Source organism: Pteropus vampyrus, unplaced genomic scaffold (assembly GCF_000151845.1).
Source record: "Pteropus vampyrus isolate Shadow unplaced genomic scaffold, Pvam_2.0 Scaffold229, whole genome shotgun sequence".
Taxonomy (NCBI): domain Eukaryota; kingdom Metazoa; phylum Chordata; class Mammalia; order Chiroptera; family Pteropodidae; genus Pteropus; species Pteropus vampyrus.
Window position 1 is genome coordinate 303671 of NW_011889010.1, and position 26035 is coordinate 329705.

Sequence of the window (26035 nt, forward strand, 5' to 3'; positions counted from 1 at the left end):
GGGCCAAGGATGCCGCTAAGCACCCTGCAATACACAGGATCACGCCTGGAGACAAAGAATTACCAGGCCCCAAATCTCAATAAGGCCGCTCTTGAGAAACCTCTGCCTTGACCGAGTCTGTGCTCTTTAACCCCATCAGACATCTCACCAAATCATAAAATAGGCTCAAACCATAAAAAAATATACATCTGAAAAAATTCTAAATTATTTATTCATTACAGCCTTAATCAGTCGAGCATCTTATTCTTTTAAGAACCACAGAAGGTCCTCTATTTGGCTATGAAATCGATAAAGCAATAAAAGTAAGCTTCTGAGAAACGTACTTGTTGATGTTGCTCCCCTCCTTCAACCTGTCACCGGCAGCTCCAGTTTTTGTTGCTCGCTCGCTGCCGGCTAAATCGACCAAGCTCAGTTTGCCCACTTTCTCTCCAGATGTCTAGAAAGTAAATTGATAAATGCTAATACGCAGATAAAGAATTCAAAAAGTGATACTGTCTCTACAGAATGCATTTAGTATCAAAATCCTTTATTAAAGAGTTATTTAATGTTATTTTAAAATGAGTTTGTGTTGCTATAAAACAGAATAAGAAAACTGTACAATCTAGTAGTAGATACAAAATTGTACACCTCTACTAATCCAAAGTGAAATTATCTCAGAAAAAAGGTGCCTCCCAAAACGGGACATTTTGAAGGAAACTCAATAAAATTTTCATAGGGAAGTATACATAATCACTTCTAAGATATAAATTTTAATATAATTTGAAACTATGCTTAAAATTTCAGGAATTTTTACCAATAATTCTAAGGAAAAATTATTTGCAATCTTACTGATGTAAAAAAATATTAATCTTTTATAGAGCATAATTCCTCAAAGACTCAATACTTTCTAAAATTTTTCATATTATTCATAAATTCCCCTATTTCATAATTCCAGTTATTAAATTTACATATTTTTCTAGTTAAGATATTACCTAGAGAGATATTTTCCTTTATCAGCAATGTTCTATATCAAATTACACATGTAACGTATTTTATACTTCAGCAGCTATATAAGAAATGTGGGAAACTAATGACAAAATCTATAGAATGAATCATTTTTTAAAACTTTCTTTTAAAATATACATTTATTTCTATAAATAAACATGTTGCTAACAAAAAGACATTCAGCTTCCCAGATCAAAAGTACATTTCGTTAAAAGTCTTCAGTATGTTTTTTGTTTTATGCAGAAAAGGAAATAAGAGACAAAGAACTTTTTGTTGTTGCACTAATCTTGCTGTGATGGTAAAAGAAGAAAAACATGCTTTCAGCAAACGAAAATCTTGCCAAAATATAACACTTTGCCAGGGTGATTATTTTAGCTTCTGGTATTTGAAAATTGATTCTCTAGGGGTAGGCATCAAAATAAAATATGCAAAAGTTTATATTAAGAGTTAGAAGCATACAACGGAAAATACTTTATTCAGCAAAGCTATCATTTTCGGGCAAAGGACAGATAAAGAGCTTCCCAGACAAAAATAAGCTAAAGGATCTCATCAACACCAAGCCAGTATTGCAGGAACTGTTGAAGAGACTTCTTTAAGGAGAAAAAACATGTATCAAAATCATGAATAAAGAATGGTAATAACTACATCTTTATCAACAAGTATGTCAAATGGAAAAGAGTTAAAATTAAGTGCTCCAACCAAAAGATAGGGAAGCTGGAATGAATAAGAAAACAAGACCCCTACATATGCTGCCTACGAGAGACTCACTTCAGATTAAAAGACACACACAGACTAAAAGGAAAGGGATGGAAGAAGATATTGCCTGTGGACCGAGAGGCTATTGTGCTGAATGAAGTCAGTAAGGTAGAGAAAGACAAATATCACATGATTTCATGTACATGTGGAATCTAAAAATCAAAATAAACAACAACAATAAAATGAAAACAAACTCATAGATACAGCGAATATTTTGAGGGCTACTAGACAGGAGGGAGGGTTGTGGGGGGCATTGAACAAGGGAAAAGGGATTAAGAAGTACAAATGAATAAATATGAAATAGTCATAGAGATATAAAGTATAGCATAAGGAAAATAGTCAAAATGTTGTAAAAAATATATAAGAGGGAAAAGGGGTACCTGATTTAGTGGAGTGACCACTTCGTGAGTTATATAGATCTCTAATCACTATGCTATATAATGAAAATTAATTTATTATTGTATGCCAACTATAATTGAAAAAAAAACCTCATTGAAGTTATACAATATAAATATGAGTAACTAACTGTCTATTATACTTCAATAAAGCTGGGGGGAAATTTTTTTTAATATTCCATTGTATGTATATACCACATTTTGTTTATTCATTTATACATTGATAGACATTTGGGTTGTTTCCACCTTTTGGTTATTTTCTTATGAATAAAGCTGCTATGAACAATTTTTTAAAAAGTTGGAAAGAAACATAAATGTATGAGTCAACAGAAAAGTTTTCAGTATGTAGAAGCATACACATCTTTGGCTCTGCTTACTCTTATAAGCTTCAAAACCAAATATTCAAAAAATTATTACATAAATCTAGCAATCTTATACTACTATTTCCCCAGTGCAATTTATTCCTTGTAATACTTAGTTGCTTAGCAGAAGATAATATTTCAAAAGTATCTCCATGGAATCAGCTAGAGTATTAACATTAGTTTTTATCATTAGCCATCATAGTTCAAAAAGCAAAAAAATGCTCTTTGGGGGAGACTTTGGACCATGAGCTTGCATAACTTCTGTTCCACCTTCCCTTAGCTGGAGAGGGTGGAGGCCTAAATCCTACATTTTTCAGGCTCCCTTGCAGGCCAGGGTTCAGGATGTGACTTAGGTTCTGTCAGTCAGATACATTTGCTTAAGATTTAGAAAGCAGAAGTAAAGCGGAGGCTGTCCCTTTGCCCTTTTAGGGTTTTTCTGCCAGCAAGCAGGATAGTGGAAGGATGAGGTTTTCTGCAAGAGTGTCATAGCATACTCTCTCCAACTTCCAAGGTGCTAAGAGGCAGCTTCACCAACTCCTGTGTCCTGGATCACAGCTATGGGGTGTGCCTGGAACTTAGAGCTCACGGCAAAATGGTAGCATCAGAGGTAACAGCATCCTGGTCCATAAGATCTGTGTTGTTATGGGAGTGATTACTAGAGATTCAGTCTAGAACTCGCTCCTCCTCAGGTATTCCAACAACTCTGTAATCACCCAAATCGCTTCCTTAAATTTCTTCTATTTACCTAGAGTGGCTTCTGTTTCGTGTCCTGTGTCCTAAATGATGCACACGTCTGACTAGGGCTTTAAGTCATCTAATACCTGAAGGGAATAAGATAAATCCTGACCCACTTAAAAAAAAGAGTCATGCATCTGAATACCTACCCCAGACTTCACATCATACAAAGTATGTGTGAGGGTGATTTTGAAGACCGCATGCGATCGACTACTCTCCTCATTCATGTTGGTTGCAGCAACTGTACGAGATTTGTTACCCTCAGACATCAAAGACTCAATATCCTAAGTGAAAACAAGCCACAGACACACATTTCATTATATGTCTAATAAGTATTAAAACTCTGCTACACTACGAAAATATACTACAAATTTCACTATTTGGTCAACCATATTTGGTGTTTACACTTTTTCGATGAACACTAAGCCCTACAGAGTACAATAGCCAATTCTGTCTATGAAAACTCAAATAAAATACATTATTTTATGTACGTGCAGAATAGAGTGGCAGCTCTGACTGAGAAAAGTTTAGAGGTTACATGTTGAGTCTCACAAGATGGACAAACATCTTGTGAGACTCAACATGCTTATTCATTTAATCTAATTTGCTTTAACAGCTAACTTCTACTGCTTCTGTAATTAAAGAAACTTAATTTTTAAAAATTTCTAAATTAGAGCTATGAAATCTGATAATCTTGAGGCTTAATGTAAAAGTTTATCCTATTTAGCCTACATTTATTCATTGGTCTCTAATCTGTTGTCTCATGCATGAACTCTGTATTGAGCCTTTTACATTTTAAACAAACAAAATGTCTTTTTATATTTCCAGACTCTGAGCTCTCAAAAATATCTTGATCTCTCAATGTTGAATAAATATGCTCTCGAAAGATCATTATTAAAATACCAACAATACCTAACATTTATATAAGTATTCTAGAGTTTTCAAAGACTTTTCGCATGCATTATTCCATCTGACCTCCTCCAGGAAGCCTTCCCAGACACCACTCTCCCCAGACACCTACATATCCATTTAAGTTAGATATCCCTCCTCCAGATAAACCCTGAATATGCATCTATCACTGCACTTATAACTACACGTTGTTTAATAATACTTTTTTAACATCTGTAAGCATCTTGAGGTAATGGACCATTTTGTTCATTTTTTTAAACCCTCAGCACAACGTCTGGCATATGATAGGTGTTCAAAAGATGTTTACTAAATGAAGTAACTACCATCATTCACGTTGATTAATGAACAAAGAAATGAATGAAACTACCTCATAAGATAGTCAAGATGATAAAACCAATTTCCATTTTAAAAATTAAGACAAACAGGCCTCATGAGATAGAGTCATACAGGAGTTGTACAAGAGAATTAAGTGTCACTAGATCAACAGTCTCTGACTCTTAATTCGATGTCCATTACAACACAGAGTGCCGCCCCACCCCCAACTCCCCAACATGCAAAGCCTGATGGAGTCACGCAAAGCAGAACTGTGAAGTATGAAAATGAAGAGAGCTAATTGAAGGCCAATGAGTGATTCTCTCAAATTAGAAACAGGCTCTGAATTCCACCTACTCAACTCGTATATTTTATTTCATTATTCAATTAAATCATAAGCAACTTTACTATTTTATATACTAAGGGGGAAAAAGCTGCCACTTATCATTTTTAGAGGCAATTGTAAGGCACATCATAATTTTAGAGCTCATAAAATATGAAAAAATGTGTCTCACAGAATAGGTATGCCTTGCAAATATGTACGCCTTCTCTCAAAATTAAACTATCCTGACAGCCATATACAGCTTTTTAAGTAAACATTTTTGTAAAAATGACTTTTTTAAGTGATACTGTAATTTTTCTTAATTAAAAAAAATCATCACAAATTAAACAAAAAGCCCTGCTGTACTGAATTTAGTTAGTTTACATAAATGATGTTGTTACCTTATAGCTTGTGACAGCCAGTTTAGAAAGTCCATCGACATAGGGTCCCAACACATTGTGCTCTCTGACTTTTAATGTTTGGCGGCTTCTGTTCATTAAAAACAAAGAAACAATTTTTAAATAGCTTGTTTTTCAAAGGACTAAACTGTACTCCATAAAATACATACTGAATGCAACAAAGATTCTAAATAACTAAACCAACCGACTTGATCCCAGAAGAATTTAAACCAAAATTTAAAATCCTGACTGGTAACAAAAACTTCATAATGTGGTAAAATATCACATCACTCAAAAGGGTACACTGTGGGATGTCTATTTACTACCGCGAAGAATGCAGAGTCAAATAAATACAAACAATCTACTTGTCATTACACAGAATGTGGTACAAAGAGCAGAAACTCAATAAATGTTAACTGTGCAAGAAAGGAAAAGTACAGACCAACCTCGATCACAAATAAAGACAAACAAAAAAAATGACAAATAATGAATCTGATGATAATTTAAAAACTTAAAATTGGGTTTATCTCAGGGTTGCCAGTTTTTTCAAAAAAAGATTCATGGCCTTTACCACACTGATAGACTTAAGGGGAAAAAACCACACATGATCATTTTAATAAATGTAGGAAAAACATTCAATAAAACTAAACACTCATTCACAATTAAAAAGATAAACCTCTTAGCAAACATGGAACTGACAAACCCAGTAAAGGACATCCGCCAAAAACCTAGAGCATACAGCATGCTTAAGGATAACGACCAAAAATATTAAGAATATTCATTGATGATTATGTGGCATGTGAATTACATCTTTAAAAAGCTCTTTAAAAAATAAAAACATTATAACGCAGGAATATTTGTTGATGGTGAGATTGCAAGTGAATCTTGTTCTATGTAATGTAATATTTTCTAGTTATTTGGAATCTTTTAGTACCCTGGAGTCATCCACTGAAAACTTTACTAAGCTAAAATTGTGCATAAAGTAGATATAGAATAATTATTTAACGTAATTCTGACTTCAAGATACAGTCTTTTTCCTTTCTTTTTTCCTCTTTATCTTAATTAACATATACTGTATTATCTCCTGAGTAGAACATAACTACATTATTACATAGTACATGCTGAATAAAATTAGTGCTTGAAAAATAAAACAAAATTCTCTCAAATAGTGTTTCACTGAGAAGAGCTCACTTTTACAGTTTTAATCTATTTACTTCAATTCTTCAGAAACACTAGAAAAACCTCCAGAACCTTACATGGGGGTAACAACAATAATCGCTAACATTTACTAAGCGCTTATATGTACCACAAATGTTCTAAGACCTTGGGTATATCATCCCAGTCTATTTCACAACAGCCCTCTGAGAAAGTATGTAACATTCTCATACCCTCTGCACAAACAAGGCCGAGAAAGCATAAGGAATAATTGAAGGACCTGGACCAGAGCTAGGTAAATCCAAAGCCCAGGTTGTTAATTACTAAACTATACACAAGGAAAACATCTAAAAAATTGCTAAAGACTATGAAAAAAACTGTAAAGTTAAAGCTATTCTACATAAGCACCGTGGAATACAAAATACAAGAACGAAGCCAGCTAAGAATTTCTGGAATGAGTAAGTCTGGTCTGGTCTCTAAGAAAATAATGGTCTTCAGAGAGGTGAAGGTACAACACAAGTAATTCAGGGCAGAGCCAGACTAAGTCCAAGGGCACGATACTCAGCAAGATGTGGGTGCTACCTAGGCCATACCTTTTTACCTCTGGCCTCCTTCTGTCCCTTGTTTTGACTTCCACGCTTACTGCCCTTCAGCCACATTGGACAGCTGAGTCACTCTCTGAACAAGTGATTTCTTAACACCTCCACGCTTTAGCACAGACTGTCCCCTGTGCTTAAACGGTTCTCATTCTGCTTCTCTGTGAACAAACTCCTACTCTGCACAAAATTCATCGAGCATCTTCTGTGGAATCTTCCCTTCTCTTCTGGGCTAAGATACTCGTTTTGACTGAGCAATGATTCACTATGATTTACTGCCTCCAAGACCAACTTTCCTCGATCATCTTCTTCAACCAAACATAACTTAAATGCCCCCATTTTGTCCCCACTTTATCCACACTTTCTGTAAGCCTCAGCTCATTTAACCTTCTGAAACTTTTTTTGTTCTAATTAGAGTTGACATTCAGTATTATATTAGTTCAGGTATACAGCATTCGGTTGGACATTTATATATCTTACAAAGTGACCCCCCAGTAAGTCTAGGGGATCACCTCTGAACATTGTTTTTACATCAGTAAGCCACAGGCTGTGGTTATTATCTGCTTCTTTCTCTCCGTGTTGCACTGCCTTCGAATCTGAACTCAGAGAACTCTGTGCAATGGACAGACTGCTTCAGATATCACTTATCTTCTTCATTAGGTTCAGATATCACTACAGAGAACAGGATTTTTTAAGGCTTTCTAATACTTCTGAGTCAATTCTTTCGAAGTTTAGGCCATAAAGCGGGACTTTTCCTCTCTGGGAATCTGTAAAATTAACTATGCGAAAGTCCTGCTTTCTTATCTCTAATTATGTCTCTCTCACTTCAGAGTCTGCAAACAAACAGCTGAATTCCACCCGAAATTTCTTGGTTAAAAAAATAATAACCTACTTGATTAAGGATATCAGTTATCTTGATACTAAGTAACTTAATTTTCATCACATATTTTTTGTTTGTGGATGTTATCTGAGAAAGGCAGTGACGCTCAAATATACACAGCTCAATGACGCTTCCCGCCCCAAAGTCCCCACCCTAAGTTCAACAGTCCAGAAATGGTTGCAGGAAGCCACTCAATGTAACCAACAACAAATCACAAAAACAATAACTAGGTAATCAGATAAAATCACAAAGACAATAACTAGATAAATAACTCTCTATTAGAGTTCAACATTAAAAAATTCGCTTAAGCCAATGTATTAAGTCTGTTTTAGTCCATAATACTATAACATTAAAGTCTCAAAGTCATTTACCCTTTGGGATCAAGAAGGTCTCTGACTTTTTCATTATAAATTTCCATATAGGACACTTCTACTTTAAAACTCTGCTCTTCATTTTCCTCTTTCTGAGTTCGTTCAAAAAGTCCACTGCAAAGTCTTGGAATTAATCCAGGTTGGTCGGCTGTGCCCATCATGGTGTAAGATTTTCCAGATCCTAAAAAATAAAAATCATAGTTATTACTCTCTCTTTGAGAAGTTCAAATACATAACCCTCTTTCCAGTGCTCATAATAAATTACTAGCACATAGCAAAGGCCCAAAATAAGAAATATACTCAAATATAAACATGAGACCAAATTAATAAGTCAAAAGTAAACATCCTTTAGAAAGAAAACAAAAACCTTCTTTAATTATCTTCATACTTTAAAAAAAAATTACCTGAAACAACTAAAAAATAGTGAGGTCTGAATAGTTTTCTACAATTAACTGGGAAGATCCATATGAGCAATAGTATTGTGCCTGCTCCAACCACTAACCAGACCACAAAAAATAGATGTCATCCCAACAGGCCCCCCCGCCCCCCGCCCCCGAGCAAAGCAACCTACTATACCCTTTGGCAGTAGGATAGAAACCAAAGAGTAATCTTTTTCTACTATAAAATTATTTTATCCATTGTATCAAAAATACATATTCATTAAATATAATTTAGAAAACACAGGATAATCGAAAAAATTAAATCACTCAGTCGTAATTTAAGTATAATTTGTCTTCCTTTGTTAGTAGCAGTGATTTTATAAACATATCTTTAATCATATAAGTTGCTGCTTTTGTCACTTGACACTTTATCGTTATCCTAGTACCTACGACTAATATACCACTTATGTACCAGACCTTTCCTAAAAGTTTTCACATATTAGCTCATTGTGACAACCCTATAAGGTCTATAATTATCAATATTTTACAGACAAGAAAACTGAGGTGCAAGTCTCACACTTGGCCAGCAGCAGGAACAGAGTTGGAGCTGGGATAACCTGGCTCAGAGTCCTTGCTCTTATAACCACTACACACACTGCCTCTTAAAAATATCACAAGCATTTTTCCATGAAAGGTAGTTTTCAGTTGGACAAGCTATACAATATACCCTTAAAAAAGTGACTCCTTCAAAGAAAATAGATTTTCTTTCCTGTTGACCACAGAGATACAGAAGTCAAAATGCTCCGTATCAATCATAATTGATGCAATGCTAATGATATTTATTCTTTTTGGTATTTTCTGTTACTATCCTTAAAGCTTAAAAATATATATATTATTTAATATTACCAGTCTGTCCATAGGCAAAGATACATGCATTATAGCCATCAAAAGCATTTTGAAGAATATTCTCTCCAAGGCACTTGAAAACATCATCTTGACCTAAAGGTGAGAGAGAAACATAGAGAAAAGGACAAGATGTCTTAAGCCAAAGAAAAAAAAAAAAAAAAAAGATAGATAAATGTCTCAAAAATGCACTTTTTTTCGGCAGCCTGTTTATCTCTAAACAAGATATTTAAACTTGATGAATACTTCCAAAGGCTTATATTCTTCAGGTTATTTCTAGTTAGCACATGAGAAAAACTGAGTAAAAAGTTTTAGGTAATATGAATTTGAATTAATAAACATTGACCCAAAACCTTCTGCAATGCAAAAAGCTAATGAATTGCTGATTTTATAAACTATGATTATAAATATCTGAAATTTATACTTAGAACCTAAGTGGACCTGAAATTAACTACATACCACTCAGCTAATATTTTATTCAGTAGGTACTAGAGTTCAAAATAATCATATATATTAATCCCTACTCCTTTTCCTTAACGATAATTTTATCATTTGGAAACATTTTTTAAAAATTTTTAAACAAGCTGGTAAGAAAGAAATGGCCTTACCAGGCAGAAAATACTGCTCTGGGACAAAATTTCAAGTCTCTTCATAAGAAATATAGCTGTGGTTAAATTTATGGGTGGCTTTGTTTTGCTTCCGTCACTAAATGTTTGGAACCAGTGATGACTAGCAGCAATTCTCTGGGGACATTTTTTCCCCTCAATGACAATTTTAAATTACAGGATCTACAATGTATACCAGCTAGGAGAGGGTGGAAGATCTGGGAAGTTTCTTCTAGCTTTCAATGGTTGACATGAATAACAGGGTCAAATGCTCCCCCACGGGCTAAATTAAATATGCTAGTAATCAAACGTGACCCTGACAAGTCATTCAACTTCCTGAATTCTGAATATTGTGACAATGCTGTGATTTATATTTCAAATTTGCTCATTGGAATGACCAAATATATATACTTCTCATATAAATTTGGTCTTTGTCCACAGTTCCTGGCTCACAGCTCCCAAACCCTTAGAATTTCCTAAGTGTTGAGAGTTATCAACATCTTTTGTTATGTTAATGAGGTAACTGTAGGACTGCACCTACAGACGGGGGCTGGTTGCCAGAAGAACCAATCATGTGATTAGAGGGTTGGAACTTTCTATCTGGCCTGGAAGTTGAATCAGTCATCAACGGCCAATGATTTAATCAACCAGGCTTCCATTAAAACCTAAAGGGAAAGGGTTCAGAGCGCTTCCAGGTTGCTGAACAATGGTGGATTGGGGAGTGTGGTGCAGTAAGAGGGCATGGAAGCTACATACCCTTTCCCCACACCTTACCCTTTGGCTATTTCTGAATTATATCTTTTTATAATAAACTTACATATCTAGTAGTAAAATGTTTCTCCGAGTTCTGTGAGCTGCTTTAGAAAATTAATCGAACCCAAGGAGGAAGTCATGGGAACCTCTGATTTATAGCCAGTTGGTAAGAAGTACAGGTAACAACCTGGGCTTTTGCCTGGTGTCTGAAGTGGGGGATGCCCGTGAGGGGCAGTCTTGTAGGACTGATCCCTTCACCTGTGGAGCCTGTTGATGCTATTTCCAGGTAGGTGCTGTCAGAATTAAGTTGAATTGTAGGACACCCACCTGTTGTCTGCAACATTTCTTGGTGATAGTGGCTGGGAAAACCCTCCCCCATCGCAAACTGAAATTTGGACCTCGACACACTTTAATATAAAGAAATATACCATGTTCTCTCTAAACTTGCTCTGGAATTCTATTACTCTCTTATCCTCCTCAATGATGACTGTCTCGAGCCCCTTTACACACAAGTTTAGGACTATAGTGACAGCCTTTTGTTTTCTTCATCCCTAGCTGCTTACAACATTTGTTTCTAAGCAATCTCTTTTAAATATTGAGTGTCACACTGTACTGACTTCTGTCAGGAGAAACAGCAGTACTACGGCTGTTTCAAAAAGTTAAGGTTAATTTGGTTTAGCTGGCCCAATGATGACTTTAAGGAATGTTTTCGTATCGGAAGTATGATGACGATATACTAATCTGATAAATTAACTAGGAAGTAAGACATATCAGAATGCTATTTATAGCATTTAAAACATTAACAAACATAACAGCATCCAGTCCTTACATATTATATTTAAAGAGAGAACCCAGAACACTGAAAACTGAAGTGATTTACTCCAAGTCACAGAGGCAGTCAGGAGTAGAGATCCTGTTAAAACTCAAGGTTTCTTTTACTTCTTGCCTCTTCTTTTGTTACACCAAGCTGCCCCTCTAGACCATGTCACAGACATCTAGGGAATCTAAGTGGCTACTCTGTGCTACTGGTGCCATGTAAGCCCTGGGATGCATGTAAGAATACCTCGACCATGTACCCTATTCATCTAACTTCATCATCCTATACCAGGAACAGCACACTGCGAATCTCCCATTTCCCAATCAATGCAAAAACTCTAATAGCGAAGATTGGAGGTATTGCTCTATATGGTTTTTAAAGTTACACAAAATAATACTATGATACTTAATGGAAAATATATGATAACACCTTCTTTATATATCAGTAGTTAACAGGATTCTGAACACTTACCTGCATACTTTTCTCTGACAGATTCATCCATAGACCAGAAACAATGATCATATGCAAACACCTGTTGAAAAATAAAATATAGTGTATTAAGAACAAAACTTTAACATACTTATTTTATAATAATGTCATAACATTGATAACACTGTTCATAACAGTGAAATAAAACCAACTTACTGTCTCACAATGAATATTAAATTATTTATGGTAGTCTTAGCAACGCATAGCTAAGCACCCTATAGATGATATAAATCTTTATTTCACATGGAAAACTTCACAATATTAAGTGAAAAAAGAGGAGGTTACAAAATAATATGTACAATATGAAGCTATTATATACACATACGTGCATAGTTACGTATATAAAGTATATCTGTGCATAAGACTAGTGATCTTTGTTTTCTTCTTTATGCTTTCATGTATTCTCTATTTTTACTACTCATCAGAGAAAACAAATAGATTTTTTAAAGAATAAAATATAAAGATAATTACTACAGCATGTTAAAAATAACTGTAAAATAGCAGATTCTTTAAATTTAGCATGCCCATGTGCAATATTGAATAGCTGATTATAGAAATAGCTGATAAGAAAATGTTCATATATTAATGTAAAAGTTATGAAAGTCTGGACCATGATCCTATGTTTGCACAAAAACCTATATAGATAAAAAGTAGAAAGAATATACATTAAAAATACTGATAACGGTTAATGATAGCTGGTGTGATACCACAGATGATTTCTGTTTTGATCTGTTATGTTTACGATTTTCTAAAATATGCATGTTTTGTAATCTTTTAAAAGTTTTTTCATTGATTTTTTATTTTTGGATTTCATGTTTTATAATTTAGTCTCTTTAAAGATTTTAAGTGTAACTGTTTTCAAATTCATTTCAGCTTTCATTTCAAACTCTTCCACTTTCGGAGTCTGTTACTTCACTTCCTGATGACAGTTTTCCTCTTGTGTCTTGCAACTGCATCTGAATTGGGAGTCTGTATTTTATGGTTTACGTGATTGCTAGTTTTTTTCCTCTCCCTTTGGCCACCTTTACATGACTACGTTGCCACTCTCAGCTACTGAAGCCCAGATTTTGGTCTTCCCAAAGAACGGTGTCTCTACTCCCTCCTAGTTACACAAACATTAGCTCAATGTTGGTGGCCAAAATCCTTTTTTTAAGTCTTCATTCATGGTGGAACTGCGCCCATAATCAGTTTTCACGCGGGGAGCTCCTCCAGTCCTCAACCAGACATCAGGACCACCTTTAATCCCTAAGAGTTAAACTTCCAGTCACCTCCAAGAGCCTGCATCTAAACTCCAGGCCCAAGTAAATATGCTGCTTCAGCCCCAGCTTGCTGCTAGTCCCCGAAGTTACATATGTCATTCTTTAATATGATGGTGTGATTTTAATATTTTAAAATATTTTATCTGTTCCTGCTATGAGTTTGGAGTTGGCAGGAGAATGTTTGTGTGAACTCACAAGGCTATCTGGACCAGAGGTCTAAAAGTTAACTTTTTTAACAAAGGAAATTAGATTATGATGGTAAATTAAATATATATACCTATATCCCCCATCACATCTGAAATTAACTCAAAATGATAGAATGTGGGAGGAAAGGGCCAAAGGCAGAAAGAAAGGGGCAAAGGAAAGCAAGTTCTTGAAAGCAAAATTTATTGCTTGTACCTGGATCAGAAACTGAGAACCCCTGAAAATAGCTGCAATGAGACCAATGGGGAGTGAGGTGAGATGGGGTGGGGGCCTCAGCAAGACGTCGCGTCAAAACACTGTGGAAGGAGGTGGCTGCAAAGAGCAGTTCTGGGAGTGTACCACGACAACTAAATGAGCAGGAGGGAACCCTGGGGCAGCCAGGATCAGAACACCTCTATCTCTGTGCAAAACAGCAGACAAGGGAGGCATGTGTTCCCTGGAATGGGACAGTGATGGGGAAGCTAGGCCAGAAAGGCAAGCAGAAGCCCAATGGTTGACAACATGCAAGAGGCAGGAGCCCTGGAGCCTAGAAGCTACTACCCAGAGGCAGTATTATGTGGTACATTACTGATCCCTAACATCTTCCCAAAGCTAAATATATATCTATCAATAATGGTGGTGGCTCACTATGTTAGCAATTCTCTAACAGGGAGAGAGGAAAAGGAGAAGGAAGCTGGAAGGCGGTCCCAAAGGACTGTGTATCGAAATTGTGGGTAGGGCTGCTTTTCAAACTATATTTATCAGCCATAGTGCGAATCAGTTTAGCAGGATGAGATTAAATAAAATGTGAAGCTCAAATTAAGTTTCTTCTGTTATAGCTTTCGACTCTCACCTCTGATCAGTTTATTTAATTCTGTTCTTAATAAGGTTAAGTAGACTACAGTCATGCCACCCTGAACAAGCCCAATCTCATCTGATCTTGGAAGCTAAGCAGGGTCAGGCCTGGTTAGTACTTGGATGGGAGACCACCTAGGAAGACCAGGTGCTGTAGGCGTGAAAAATAAAAAATAAGAGATTGCAAGCTGACAAGGTCCTTGCAATCTGTGAGGTCAACCAAGGGTTGCCTCGCTAAATAAATAAATAAATAAATAAGGTTAAGTAGAAATCATCCTGGTTCTTCTCTTGGAAGCTGAGCTCTCACTTCAACAGTCTCATCACCATATGTGTGCACTTAGCAAAGGTCGCCCTTCTAAATGGCACTCCTCTCTCCATTATTATGGGGTTTTTTTTTTCCTTTTCTTTCTCTTTCTAATTGAGGGATTTCTTAGACAACTGCATATCTTATTCTCAATTCATGAAAGTAAGGGTAGCTGACACTCCATGCTAGGCCACTGAGTTACAAAGAAGTTAAGAACTTGGTGACTAGCAGGAGAGGAAACTGGGAGATGGACCCAGCCTTTGAGCCTGTAGTCTGCTCACCACTAAACTAGATTAGCTCCCCCAATTATATGAAAGCCCCACAACCTGGTACAAAGTTGGAAACTAATGAACACTTAGCTCTTTTTCTCTCTCTCTCTCGATAATTTTTATTTTTCAATTACAGTTGGCATACAATAGAATATTAGTTACAGGTGTACGACATAGTGATTAGACATTTATATAATTTACAAAGTGATCACCCAATAAATCTAGTTATATAACCACCCAGTTATTACAGTATTACTGACTATATTCCTTATGCAGCCCATGACTTTACGTCCCGTGACTATTTTGTAACTACTCATTTTTACTTCTTAATCTCTTCCCCTTTTCACCAGTCTCCAAACCCCTCCTCCCATCCAGCACCATCAAAATGAAGAACGCTTAGTTCTTCTTTACAAAAAGACTGAATAGTCCTCTTTAAGTTTTAGCAATTTTATAAACTATTTACAGGGCTCTTCCAGCCAGAGATTTCCTAAAGCAGACATGCCCTTTCTAAATAAACATTTTCCTTAAAAATTTAAAAAATAAAATTTTTACAAGTAACAGAGAAGAAACACATTCACTGTAGCAAATTCAAATAACAGAGCATAGAGTAAAAACCTAAAACCTCTCATTCGCCAAGCACACCACTCCCTAGAGGTAACCACTATGCTAATGTGGTGTTGGTCCTACCACAGTTTTTACGTCACCAGATTTTCTCTAAACATTAAGATACAGTTGAATTAAATGAAGCCTGAATAATTTTTAAAAAGTCACGTGATATTTCCTTACATCTTTACTGTAATCTCCAAGCCCTGTTCCATCAAAAAACTAGAAAACAAAAATAATCCAGCACCTTTTCATACAAAATGATGAGATAAACTAATAAAATTAGTTCTACATATATAAAGAAATGAGCACCATATTAAACTATTTTTTAAATTATTCAGAGTCCCAAATAGCCATGTGTATAACATATTTTAGCAATAATAATAGAGAATGGAATTACAATTCAACCATAGACTCTATAAACAAAAACAAAATTCCAAGAAGGGAGATAAAAATCTGAATTTCCTAGAAGGTTCCAAGTAACTTCAGAGAATAGTCAATTTAAAAATACAGTCCTTGTGCCCACTTTGGCACACCTATGAACTCCCTGAGAGATGCAAGAACTGATGAGCCCCACTGAAGTTTCTTTAGAATCTGGGCTCAAATTTAAGATAGAAGCACGTTCCCCTGAGGAAGCTGTGGGCCAGGGCGGGTTTCTGTTGGCCTGAGAATGTGTCCCCAGCTGTCTTGGGAGAAACACGTATGAGTCTGCCTAGCCCGGTCCTGACTGCAGTTTGGAACAACCAGTTTAGAGCCAGTCCACGGTGAATGGCACAGTGCAAAAGGAATCTCTGTTGGAGTTGCCAGGAGACTGGCCAGAATTGGTCAAAGTTCAAATACAGTTTTTCCACAAACCACCCTCCAATCCCTCTTATGCCAATAATGGCTTCTGATTCATAGGCTGACAGCTTGCATTACTTTTACAAAAGTCACAGAGAGAAAACACTTTTGAGAAGAAAACTGCCAGTACTTCAAAAATATGCACATAAGCTCTTTACGAGCATCGCATAATATACCAAATCTCTTACCTTTGGCTGGCTTCTGAGTTCCCCAAAGAGATGTCATCGTTGACATGTAAGAAAAGGCAGAGGGTTAAAATAAAATTTTTTAATTTAGAAGACTCTTTTTGAAGAACGAAATTATAATAAACATCATGTAAATTTTTATTAATACAAAATATTAACTATGAAATCAAACAGCAAATTAAAATAAAGGATCAATTAATATCTATTAACTGGTAGGGTAGCATGCTAATTATAGAAAACTGACTGGTATCTCTCAGATAAAAGAAAGATTACCTGAACAACTGGATAGTTTTTAAAGTCTTAATATATCTCCCTTATACATTTTGCTTATCCTTGTATATGTCTTGCAAATATATTTTTTAAAATTCTTTACTTTTTTTATCATCTGATTTCACTTCCAAGTAGTTTTCTCTGCTTTGATATAGCAGCAGCTCTTACTCTCTCAATATAGGCCCTTCCACGCCCCCCACAAAAAAAAAAAAGGGGAGGAGGAGGAGGAGGAGGAGAAGGAGGAGAAGAATCTGTTGTTCTGGCTAAGAAAAAAGGGTTTAATTAAAGGAACAACTAATTTTTTTGCCAATGAATTACTATTTGCTGAATTACTCACTTATTACTTATTTTCTATGCTTCCCTGGGTGCTTCTAACCTCCCTCCTTCCAAAACTGCCACTTGCTTACATCTCCCTCAGGGTACAGGAATGTAACTCCATCCAATATAATTCTGAGATAGTTTCAAACTTAGAGAAAAGTTATAAGAAGAGCACAAAGAACTCCCTTCACCCAAATTCACTAGCTGTTAACATTGCCACAGCTGCAATATCATTCTCCCCTGCCTCCCTCTCCCCTCCTCTCTATGTAGATGTATATACACACATATTATTTCTTTCTTAACCAAACTGCAGATATGCTCTTCAGCCCTAAACACTTCAGTATATAATCCCTAAAATCAATGATATTCACTTACATACCCACAGTACAATATCAAAGTCAGAAAATTTAATAAATGAAAGTGCTTTTAAAGCTAGAATGAAACGAGCATAGCTGGTCTCTCAGAGGATCAAACTGGCAACTCAGACCTAAAACCTGCAAGAAAACTGTACATGGAAACACTTCCTTCCAACTTTCTGCACATCTTCTTGTCCCTTTGTCTCATAAAAGATTTTCTTCTGAAATAAATTTAGTATTTTATTTGTATCAAATGATTTCAGACAAGAACACTAAAATGCCAAGGAAAGTCTAGCAAATGAGTGACACTTGTCTAAGAGATTTTGGAGTAATAGTTGATGTGGCTAACACATAACAGAAAATAGTTTCTCTGGAATAAGAGATATGGGAAAACTTCCCAACAAAAATACTTGTGAAAAACTGGTTGAGGATACTGGCATATGCTATCATCTTTTTATAGAACTTTATAAGCAAAGCAGATTCTCATCAACTACAGACAGCTTAGTTATAAATCTAGCTGGAGGTCAGAACAGAGTCAGCATATGTGAAATGCCCACATTAGGCCTGGTACGTTGCATGCTACTTCATTTAATTCTCACAATAACTTTGTAAGATGCTATTATTATTCCAGTTTTACAGATGAGAAGTTTAAGGCTCAGAAAGTTAAATGACCTGTTCAAGACACAATGATAAGCGCTGATGGATCTGAGATGTAAAACTAGTCTTCTAACTCCCAAGTCCATGTTCTTTTCCTCTCCCACAAGAGCCACAACAGCCTCGTCAAGTTTCTTCTAGACTTAAGAATCTATGAGTCATATATTAACACGGCTCCTGCTAACAGAAACATTTCTTAATGTATTAATTTCCTCCATTCTAATTATTACCCAGTAAAAGGTGACCACTGGGTACGTATGTAAGTTTACTTATTCATTATATTCACAAAAACTCCAGACTGTCTTTTCTGAGACAAAAATAAGATGTGTAGTATATTTCAATTTAAAGAAAATATTTTAATATAAAAATCAGCTCTTCCTAAGAGACGATCAACAAACATAAAATTCAATAATATACAACACATAGCAGAAGAATCCACGGGACTAACCTGAATCCAGAACATAATAAAAACAGAAATGAACCAGTGAATTAATTACAGAGCTCAGTTTCCAACTAGGGAGTCTGGTGGCTACAATAGTAAAGCTCAAATAACCCAGAGAGCCACTAGAAACCCAAAGATGTAATTACAGCTCTGCACAAAAATAAATAAGTAAATTAATTAATTAAACAAAACCTTTCAAAGTGTAGCTGCAGTCTAATCTGGCAATACCTCGCTTATCCCAAAATCCCTTAAGATGAAACCTCAGCTATCCAGATCACAGTAGAGATTTAGTAAGGGAAGAAAAATACTCCTAACCAATCAAAATAGACATCACAAAGTAAAAGCATGAAAGTCTAAGTTTGTCAGCTGAGTTGAATTACTTTCTGTTGTTGTTGTAGCTTAACTTCATTTTGAAATACTTCCAGACTTACAAAAAGTTCTCAAAATAGTACAAAGAATTCCTGTGTACCTTCACCCAGCTTTCCCAAATGTTAACATCTCATATGACCATAGTTACAATGATCAAAACTAGGAAATTAATCATCGAGATTTATTAAATAATTTAGAGCCAATTCTATACAAATTTTTTGCCAGTTGCTACACCAATGTCCTTTTACTGGTCCAGGATCACACATTGCTCGCAATTTGTCACATCTCCTCCAATCTGGGACATTTTGACTCTCATGACCTTGACACTTGTAGAGTACTGGCCAGTTATTTTGTAGAATGTCCCTCAATCTGAGTCTGTCTAATACTTCTTCATGACTAAATTCAGGTTCTGCATTTTGGCAAACACAACACACAAGTAATGTTGTACCCTCCTAGTGCATCATACAGAGGCACAAAGTGATGTCCATGTCTCATTTCTGATGATGGTAACTGATCATTTGGTTATGGTGCTATCTACTAGGTTTCTCCACTGTAACATGACTAGATTTTTTGTGGGGGTAGATTCTGAGGCTATGTAAATACTATTTCTTACCATACTTTCACCCACAAGTTTTAGCATCCACTGATGAGTCTTGCCTGCAACAATTACCATGTCCCTAGTTGCTGGATGTGTTCACAGCCCGCGCAGATAGAAACAATCTGATGTGCTTTTTAGGAAGAGAATGGCTTGAGAAACAACAACTGATTTGGTTGCATATCTTGAATAGCACTGTTATCTATGAATAAGATATTCACTTCCTTCTTTTTACTGACTTGGTTTAGGGGCTTGTGCTCTCTCGTCATTTAAATAATAAATTACACCAGAAAATTAAGTCGAATTATATTCCTAACCTTTAGAATTCCACCTTATGAAGAAGAAATATCATGTACATGTAAAACCCAAAGCAATGTCAGTAGAATGACAAGTTAAAAATCAATTACTGCTTCAACTACTAGAAGCAAATATTACATCCAAATATCATCACCTCTTTTAATTTTAAAAATCTGTTTAAGTTTCTGAAACCTTCACAATTAGCAGTATTTAGAATCTCTGTTTTAACAAGATCTTACTCCACCCTGCTCTATAACAGATGTATATATCACAAAGAGCTTATTCTAATATGGCCAAACTACGTAATGATATTGTTGCTTTTTCAGACTTAGCTGGCAGTACCAGCAACCAAACAACAATCCGTGTAATGATCACGATTTTTTCTTTGTCACCCCTCCCCCGAAGTGCTTTCCACATAAGGAATTAAAGCTGACCTGACTGAAAAATTAGACACTGAGTAGACTCACAAAGAAGGCTTATCAATCTTTGCTTATCTAGCCAAGTCTCAGAAATACAAATAGCACTAAAAGCCCCATTCATTGTTTCTTCAACATTTGGAATACTCCATTCAAGTTGTTTCTTGGACATCTGGATTTCTCTCTCTCTCTCTCTGTATATATATATATCTTACTGGTAAATTGTACACCTGAAACTTACTGGATTTCATTAACCAATGTCATCATAATAAAAAAATAAAAATAAAATAAAATAAAAAATAAAATGAAATCGTAAAAAAAAAAAATTCCACAATTTCATATTACCATATACTGAGATGGCATAACTCAGAATAAACTCACTATTAACACAATTACTCATTGGCAAATTACCTGTCTCTTCTCATCTGTCAAACACAAAGAATAAGTTTAATTCATTTTCCACTTTCATTAGAAGAAAGTTTAAATCTGGCCAAAGAGTTAAATCAACATTGATCCATTTGTAATATAAAATATATTATAACATAAAATATATATTTTATAATATACTTGTAAATGTATTATAAAATATATTTAACATCCTATGTTAACAGAGTAAAACACATTTACTTTAATAATGATATGTTAAAATCAAGGTATACAGTGATTAGGATAGATTATTTAAATACTCTTAGACTCTAAGCAAAAAAAGCTCTTATAATTTTTACTTCTCTCAGTGTCTGTGGCTATCTGAGGTTTCAAATTTTATCAAACTGTATTTCTCCCGTTTGACTGCATTAGTGTGACTGGATTCCTCCTTGACTGCATTGGATTTATCTGGAAAAAGTTTTTTCTGAATATGAAATTAACTAACTCATCCATCCCCTAATTCTTTCTAGATCAAGATCCACACTTCAGTTTCCGAACCAGAAAAGTCACACCCTCAAGGTCCACAGGCCCAATATAGCCCACAGCTGTATTTTTTGATTTAGTCCTTCTGGCATTGAACAAAAGCAGAAAGTGAGAAGATTTCACACTAAAATAATCTTGAAAGTTCAGAAGATCTGTAAACACGACCTAAATTCCCACATAGTGACATTGGCTAGACCTGAACGACTGCTGTCTTCTGCATGGACCTGCCAGGCAGGCAGCCAAGTTTTAAATTCCTCCTATTAAGAAAGAAAATAGAACAGGGTGTTCTCGTAGTCAAAGAAATTAGAGACTTGCAAATTCACACCAATAAAGAGAAAGTTTGCAAATCCAGTGCCAACAACCTAAAACAGAGTGTCATCACATTATATCAGGACTACACCACAGAGTCTTCCCACCCAATTAAATAATTCTCTTCACTACTCTGACACATCATCCTGGCTATCAAATCCTAGACCAGGAATTCCAAACTCAAATGTCATTTGCAGCGGTAATGTCATTAGAATTAGTAGCTATGAAACATTAAAGCTAAAGCCTTTATCTTCACTATAAGCAGTGGTAGGTCTAGAATTCAGACCTAAGTTGGAAAACCTGGAGGCATCAGGGGTTAAAAAAAAAAAAAAAAAAAAGCATACATAAATGCCTGGTGCACATACATTTGTGCATACTCAATACATGTTAGATATCATTATTGTGATTTTGATTTATGATGTACTGTTAACTTGGGGTTTAAGTCAGCTAGCAGGTTGACCAAAACTGAAATTTCTAGACCATTACTATATTCTCCAAACCCACTGCTTAGGAAAGATTTCCTTAGCTTCTTTAAGTGATAACTCAATTTCCAAACATTCTCCAACTAAATACTTCACTGCTTCCAAGAGAATAAACTTCTTAGTTAACTAACTGAAGATTTCTGTGTTTATCTCTTTCTTGAGATATGGCCTACATCTTTGAAATGTCCCTCAAACCCACTTCCACTTTCATTTAGCAATATTTACTATCTACTATAAGCCAGATGCTAATCTTGGTACTAAAGAAACTGTTGAACAGATGAGGCAAGAATCCTATCCCTCTAAGAGCTTAAATTCTATTATAATAGAATGAATGAATATGGAATACAGTAAGTGCTATGGAAAAAAAATAAAGCAGGGAAGGAGGATACGGAGGCGATCTGGGGTTCACATTTTAAATAGTGTGGTCAGGAGAAGGCTCAGAGAAAGGCATCTGCACAGAAGACTGTGGGAAGTAAGGGAGTGAGCCATATGGTTATAGACAGCACACCTGGAGATGCCCTATTTCTTCATCTCCCTTTAGGTCTATCTACTACATAGCTTCCTAACTGTACTCCCGCTGCCTGCAGTCTCTTTCCGACAATTCTTCACTTACCCAGTATGTATCAGAACTACATACCTGATCAAGTCATAATTCTATCTAAAACTCTTCATTGGCTCCCTATTCCCTACAAGATAAATTTCAAACTCCTTAAGCAAGAAGGGCTCTCCACAATATCACCTCTTCCCACCTCTCCAGAGATAGAGATGGGAGATCTGAGAACTTGAGGTAGCTGGAATTTGCTGGCCCAGAGAGAAGGAAGCAATCCAGAGGAAGAACTCAGGAATCTGCACAGGGTCCCCTTGTCTTCGACTGAATATTAAATTGCATATGCAGAAGGTGAGATACCAAGAGGCCAGAAAAACTATCTGGAAAAGAACTACTACTGGAAAAATAGGTGTACTCTGAACAATTCCCAGAGCTCACACAGCATTTGGAGATGAGTTACAAGCAGCCACAGTGGAAAGATCTTGAACACTAAGAAGCATTTGGTATAAAGGCCAGGAAGGCCACAAGTTAGGAGTAGGGCTAAACTCACCCTAGAATAAAAGCTACTCTGGCCCCAACAAACAAAGCTTAAAAACGAGCCAATATCTAGCTGAGCCATAAGTAAATTACCCCCGAGGGGTTTCCAATGACTCACTTCCAATGAAAGATGGGGCAATAGCTCATTCAATTTGGATTATTCTAACAGAATCATCACCAGGCACTATACTAAGTACTTTACAGTCATCATATCTAACACAGTAATCCTATGAGACACTATCTTCATTTTATACCTGAGTTAATTAGCACTAAGAAATTAAAACAGCTAGTGGAGGTGGAATTAAAATACAAATTGGAGTCTGCCTGATCCAAAACCTACATTCAAATTGCTGGGTGCTACAAAAATGGAGCAAACATAAGGCACTCAGACAGCCAGTTCCCCACTTCAAGCTCATGGTGAACGTCACTAATGAATCACAATGCTCTTATTCTTCATTAAAAGAAAAAGAAAGTTCATAATCTGAGGTATCGTTGGATGAAATGTACTAAAAAAAATCATAAAATATTAAAATCATGCTAAATGTCATCAAAGCAATTAGAAATATTTTGAAATTACTTAGAAAGCTTTACAAAGATAAATGTGACAAGATGAACAGAATATTTTCATTGTACACCCCCAAATGAAACTTGAATTTTTATTTTTAATCAATTTTAATAACACTATTAATATTCATCTCTTCTCTCAAAAGCTAACTTGAATTTATCTGGTACATGTCACAGACCCAAATATTCTACCATTCTTCTACTGAAAATAAAGCCTAGAATTGGAAGGGGAAAAAAACCTATTCCTCATTGTACAGTTATGGCAGCCTTTTTCTTCTTCATTTTTATTTTTGTAAGAAGGAATTATGTTCATTCACTTTGTAACATTTTCAAAAGAAATGTTTTATGTCACCCAAAATTCACCATGCTTTTTCATCATTTCCATGTTGTTAAATACTGGTTTTAGCAGGCAAAGAACAGAGAAGGCAAAATAACAAAAATCTTGCTCATTTATAGAACGAAGAAAAGAGTCAAAATATTGAAAGAAGAAAAAGGATAAATTGAGGCCACTACCAGGAAGTGGTGATGTTTTACAGCCTAAGAACAAAGCTGTAGTGATAGATATTCTGAGGAACCAAAAATACCTGGACCAGCAAGAGCCAGAGAGAATCCCAAACCAAAGAAATCTCTATGTTCGACAAAAAAGGATTTTGTAAACTACATGCATCTGCATGGTCACCCCAGGTTTCTTCGCATTTTGTGTAAATTAGACAATGACTGGGTGCTGACGAAGACTGGGAAGAGGAGTTAGGTACTGAATCACAGAACTGAGTTAAAACTTTGGCACTTTCTTAAGAGTTACCAGTTGGACGTCTTTAAATTAAACAATAATTTTAAAGATATAAACAACCTAACATTCTTAATATATGTTTATGTGTTTTTTAACAGCTTTATTGAGATATTTATATATCATAAAATCATCCACTCTAAGTAAACAATTACTTTTGGTAAATATATGGAGCTGTGCAACCACAATCTGCTTTGAAAACTTTTCATCACTCCAAAAAGTTCCCTCATGTCTGAGTGCTGTCAATCTCAGGTTCTACCCCCAGGCCCAGGGAGCCACGGATCTGTTTTCTGTCCTTTATCTTTTCTGGACATTTCACATCTGGTGTCTTTCACTTAGCATGTTTTTAAGGTTCATCCACATTGCAGCATGTTATCAGTTCTCTCCTCTGTTTTAATGCTGCCGAATAGTATTTTGTTCATCCACTGACCAGCTGATGGATATCTGAATGGTCTCCAGTTTGGGGCTATTATAAATAGTGCTGCTATGAACATTCAAGAACAAGTCTTTGCGCAGACATTTATTTTTACTTATCTTGTATAGATATCTAAGAGGAGAACAGTGGGGTCATAGAGTAAGTGTACATCTACCTTTTTAGGAAACAATCAAGTTGATTTCTGAAGTGTAGGTACCATTTTACATTGCCACCAGCAACAGAGTTATAGCTGCTCCACATCTTCACCATAACTTAGTACTGCCTGTCTTACACAGCTATTTGAGTGGGTGTGAAGTGGCATCTTATTGAGATTTTAATTTGCATTTCCATAAGAATCAATGATGTTGAAAGTCTTTTAAGATGTCTTTACATTTCACTTTAGAGGCAAAAAAAAAATTCTCACAATCGACTTTAGATCCATACTTTTAGGCTATCAGAAGAACTGACAAATTCCAATCAAATTCACACTTTTTATTCTTGTTCATACTTAGTTCTTTGTACCATTTCTATTACTTCATTTATTACTTTTACCTCTTTAATCACGTTTGGGCTTCTTCAGTTTTTGTGCAGATATTCATTTTGACTTCCCTTGGATAACTACGGGTAATGCTTCAGGGTCACATGGTCAGCACATTTAATACCTGTTTTATGGTCCAAATGTGTAAAACTACCTATTTAAAATTCAAGTCAATCTTTTCTGGACCAAGCTCAATACATATAAATTTATTTTAGTAATTACTAACGTCCACACTGGATGACTCAATACATACACCTGAATCATTATGCCAAAGTAATCTTTATTGCATTAAGTTTAACAATTAAAGCACCTATAATCAGATGGTACTGTGGACTTAACTGAAGTCCCAAGAAGCTTTCAACGTAGTTGATAAGGTAACAAATCATTAGATATTACAGAATTTGTCTTCCTGGGATGACGCTGCAGGAAAAGTACTTCACACTAGCAGTTAGAAACTCTTCATTCAGTTTCCATTCTGCTTTGCATTAGCTTTGTGATCCTAGTAGTCACTTAACCTCATCAGATCTCTCTGCTACTTCAGTAATCAAGTGGGACTACTCCCTAATACTCGATGTCACACTGCTGTGCAACTGTGTGTGTGTGTGTGTGT

General features: G+C 35.6%; 1 protein-coding gene and 1 pseudogene across 1 annotated transcript in view; one reads left to right on the forward strand and one right to left on the reverse strand.

Moving 5' to 3' along the window:
- The window catches only part of KIF13B (kinesin family member 13B), a 182882-nt gene that overhangs the window by 104484 nt on the left and 52363 nt on the right, over positions 1-26035 (reverse strand). The window contains 7 exon segments of the mRNA XM_023519655.1: positions 324-436; positions 3382-3516; positions 5177-5264; positions 8176-8356; positions 9462-9554; positions 12105-12165; positions 16624-16636. Coding sequence (XP_023375423.1) covers positions 324-436; positions 3382-3516; positions 5177-5264; positions 8176-8356; positions 9462-9554; positions 12105-12165; positions 16624-16636 — 684 coding nt within the window.
- Positions 14461-14579, forward strand: LOC111728811 (annotated as a pseudogene).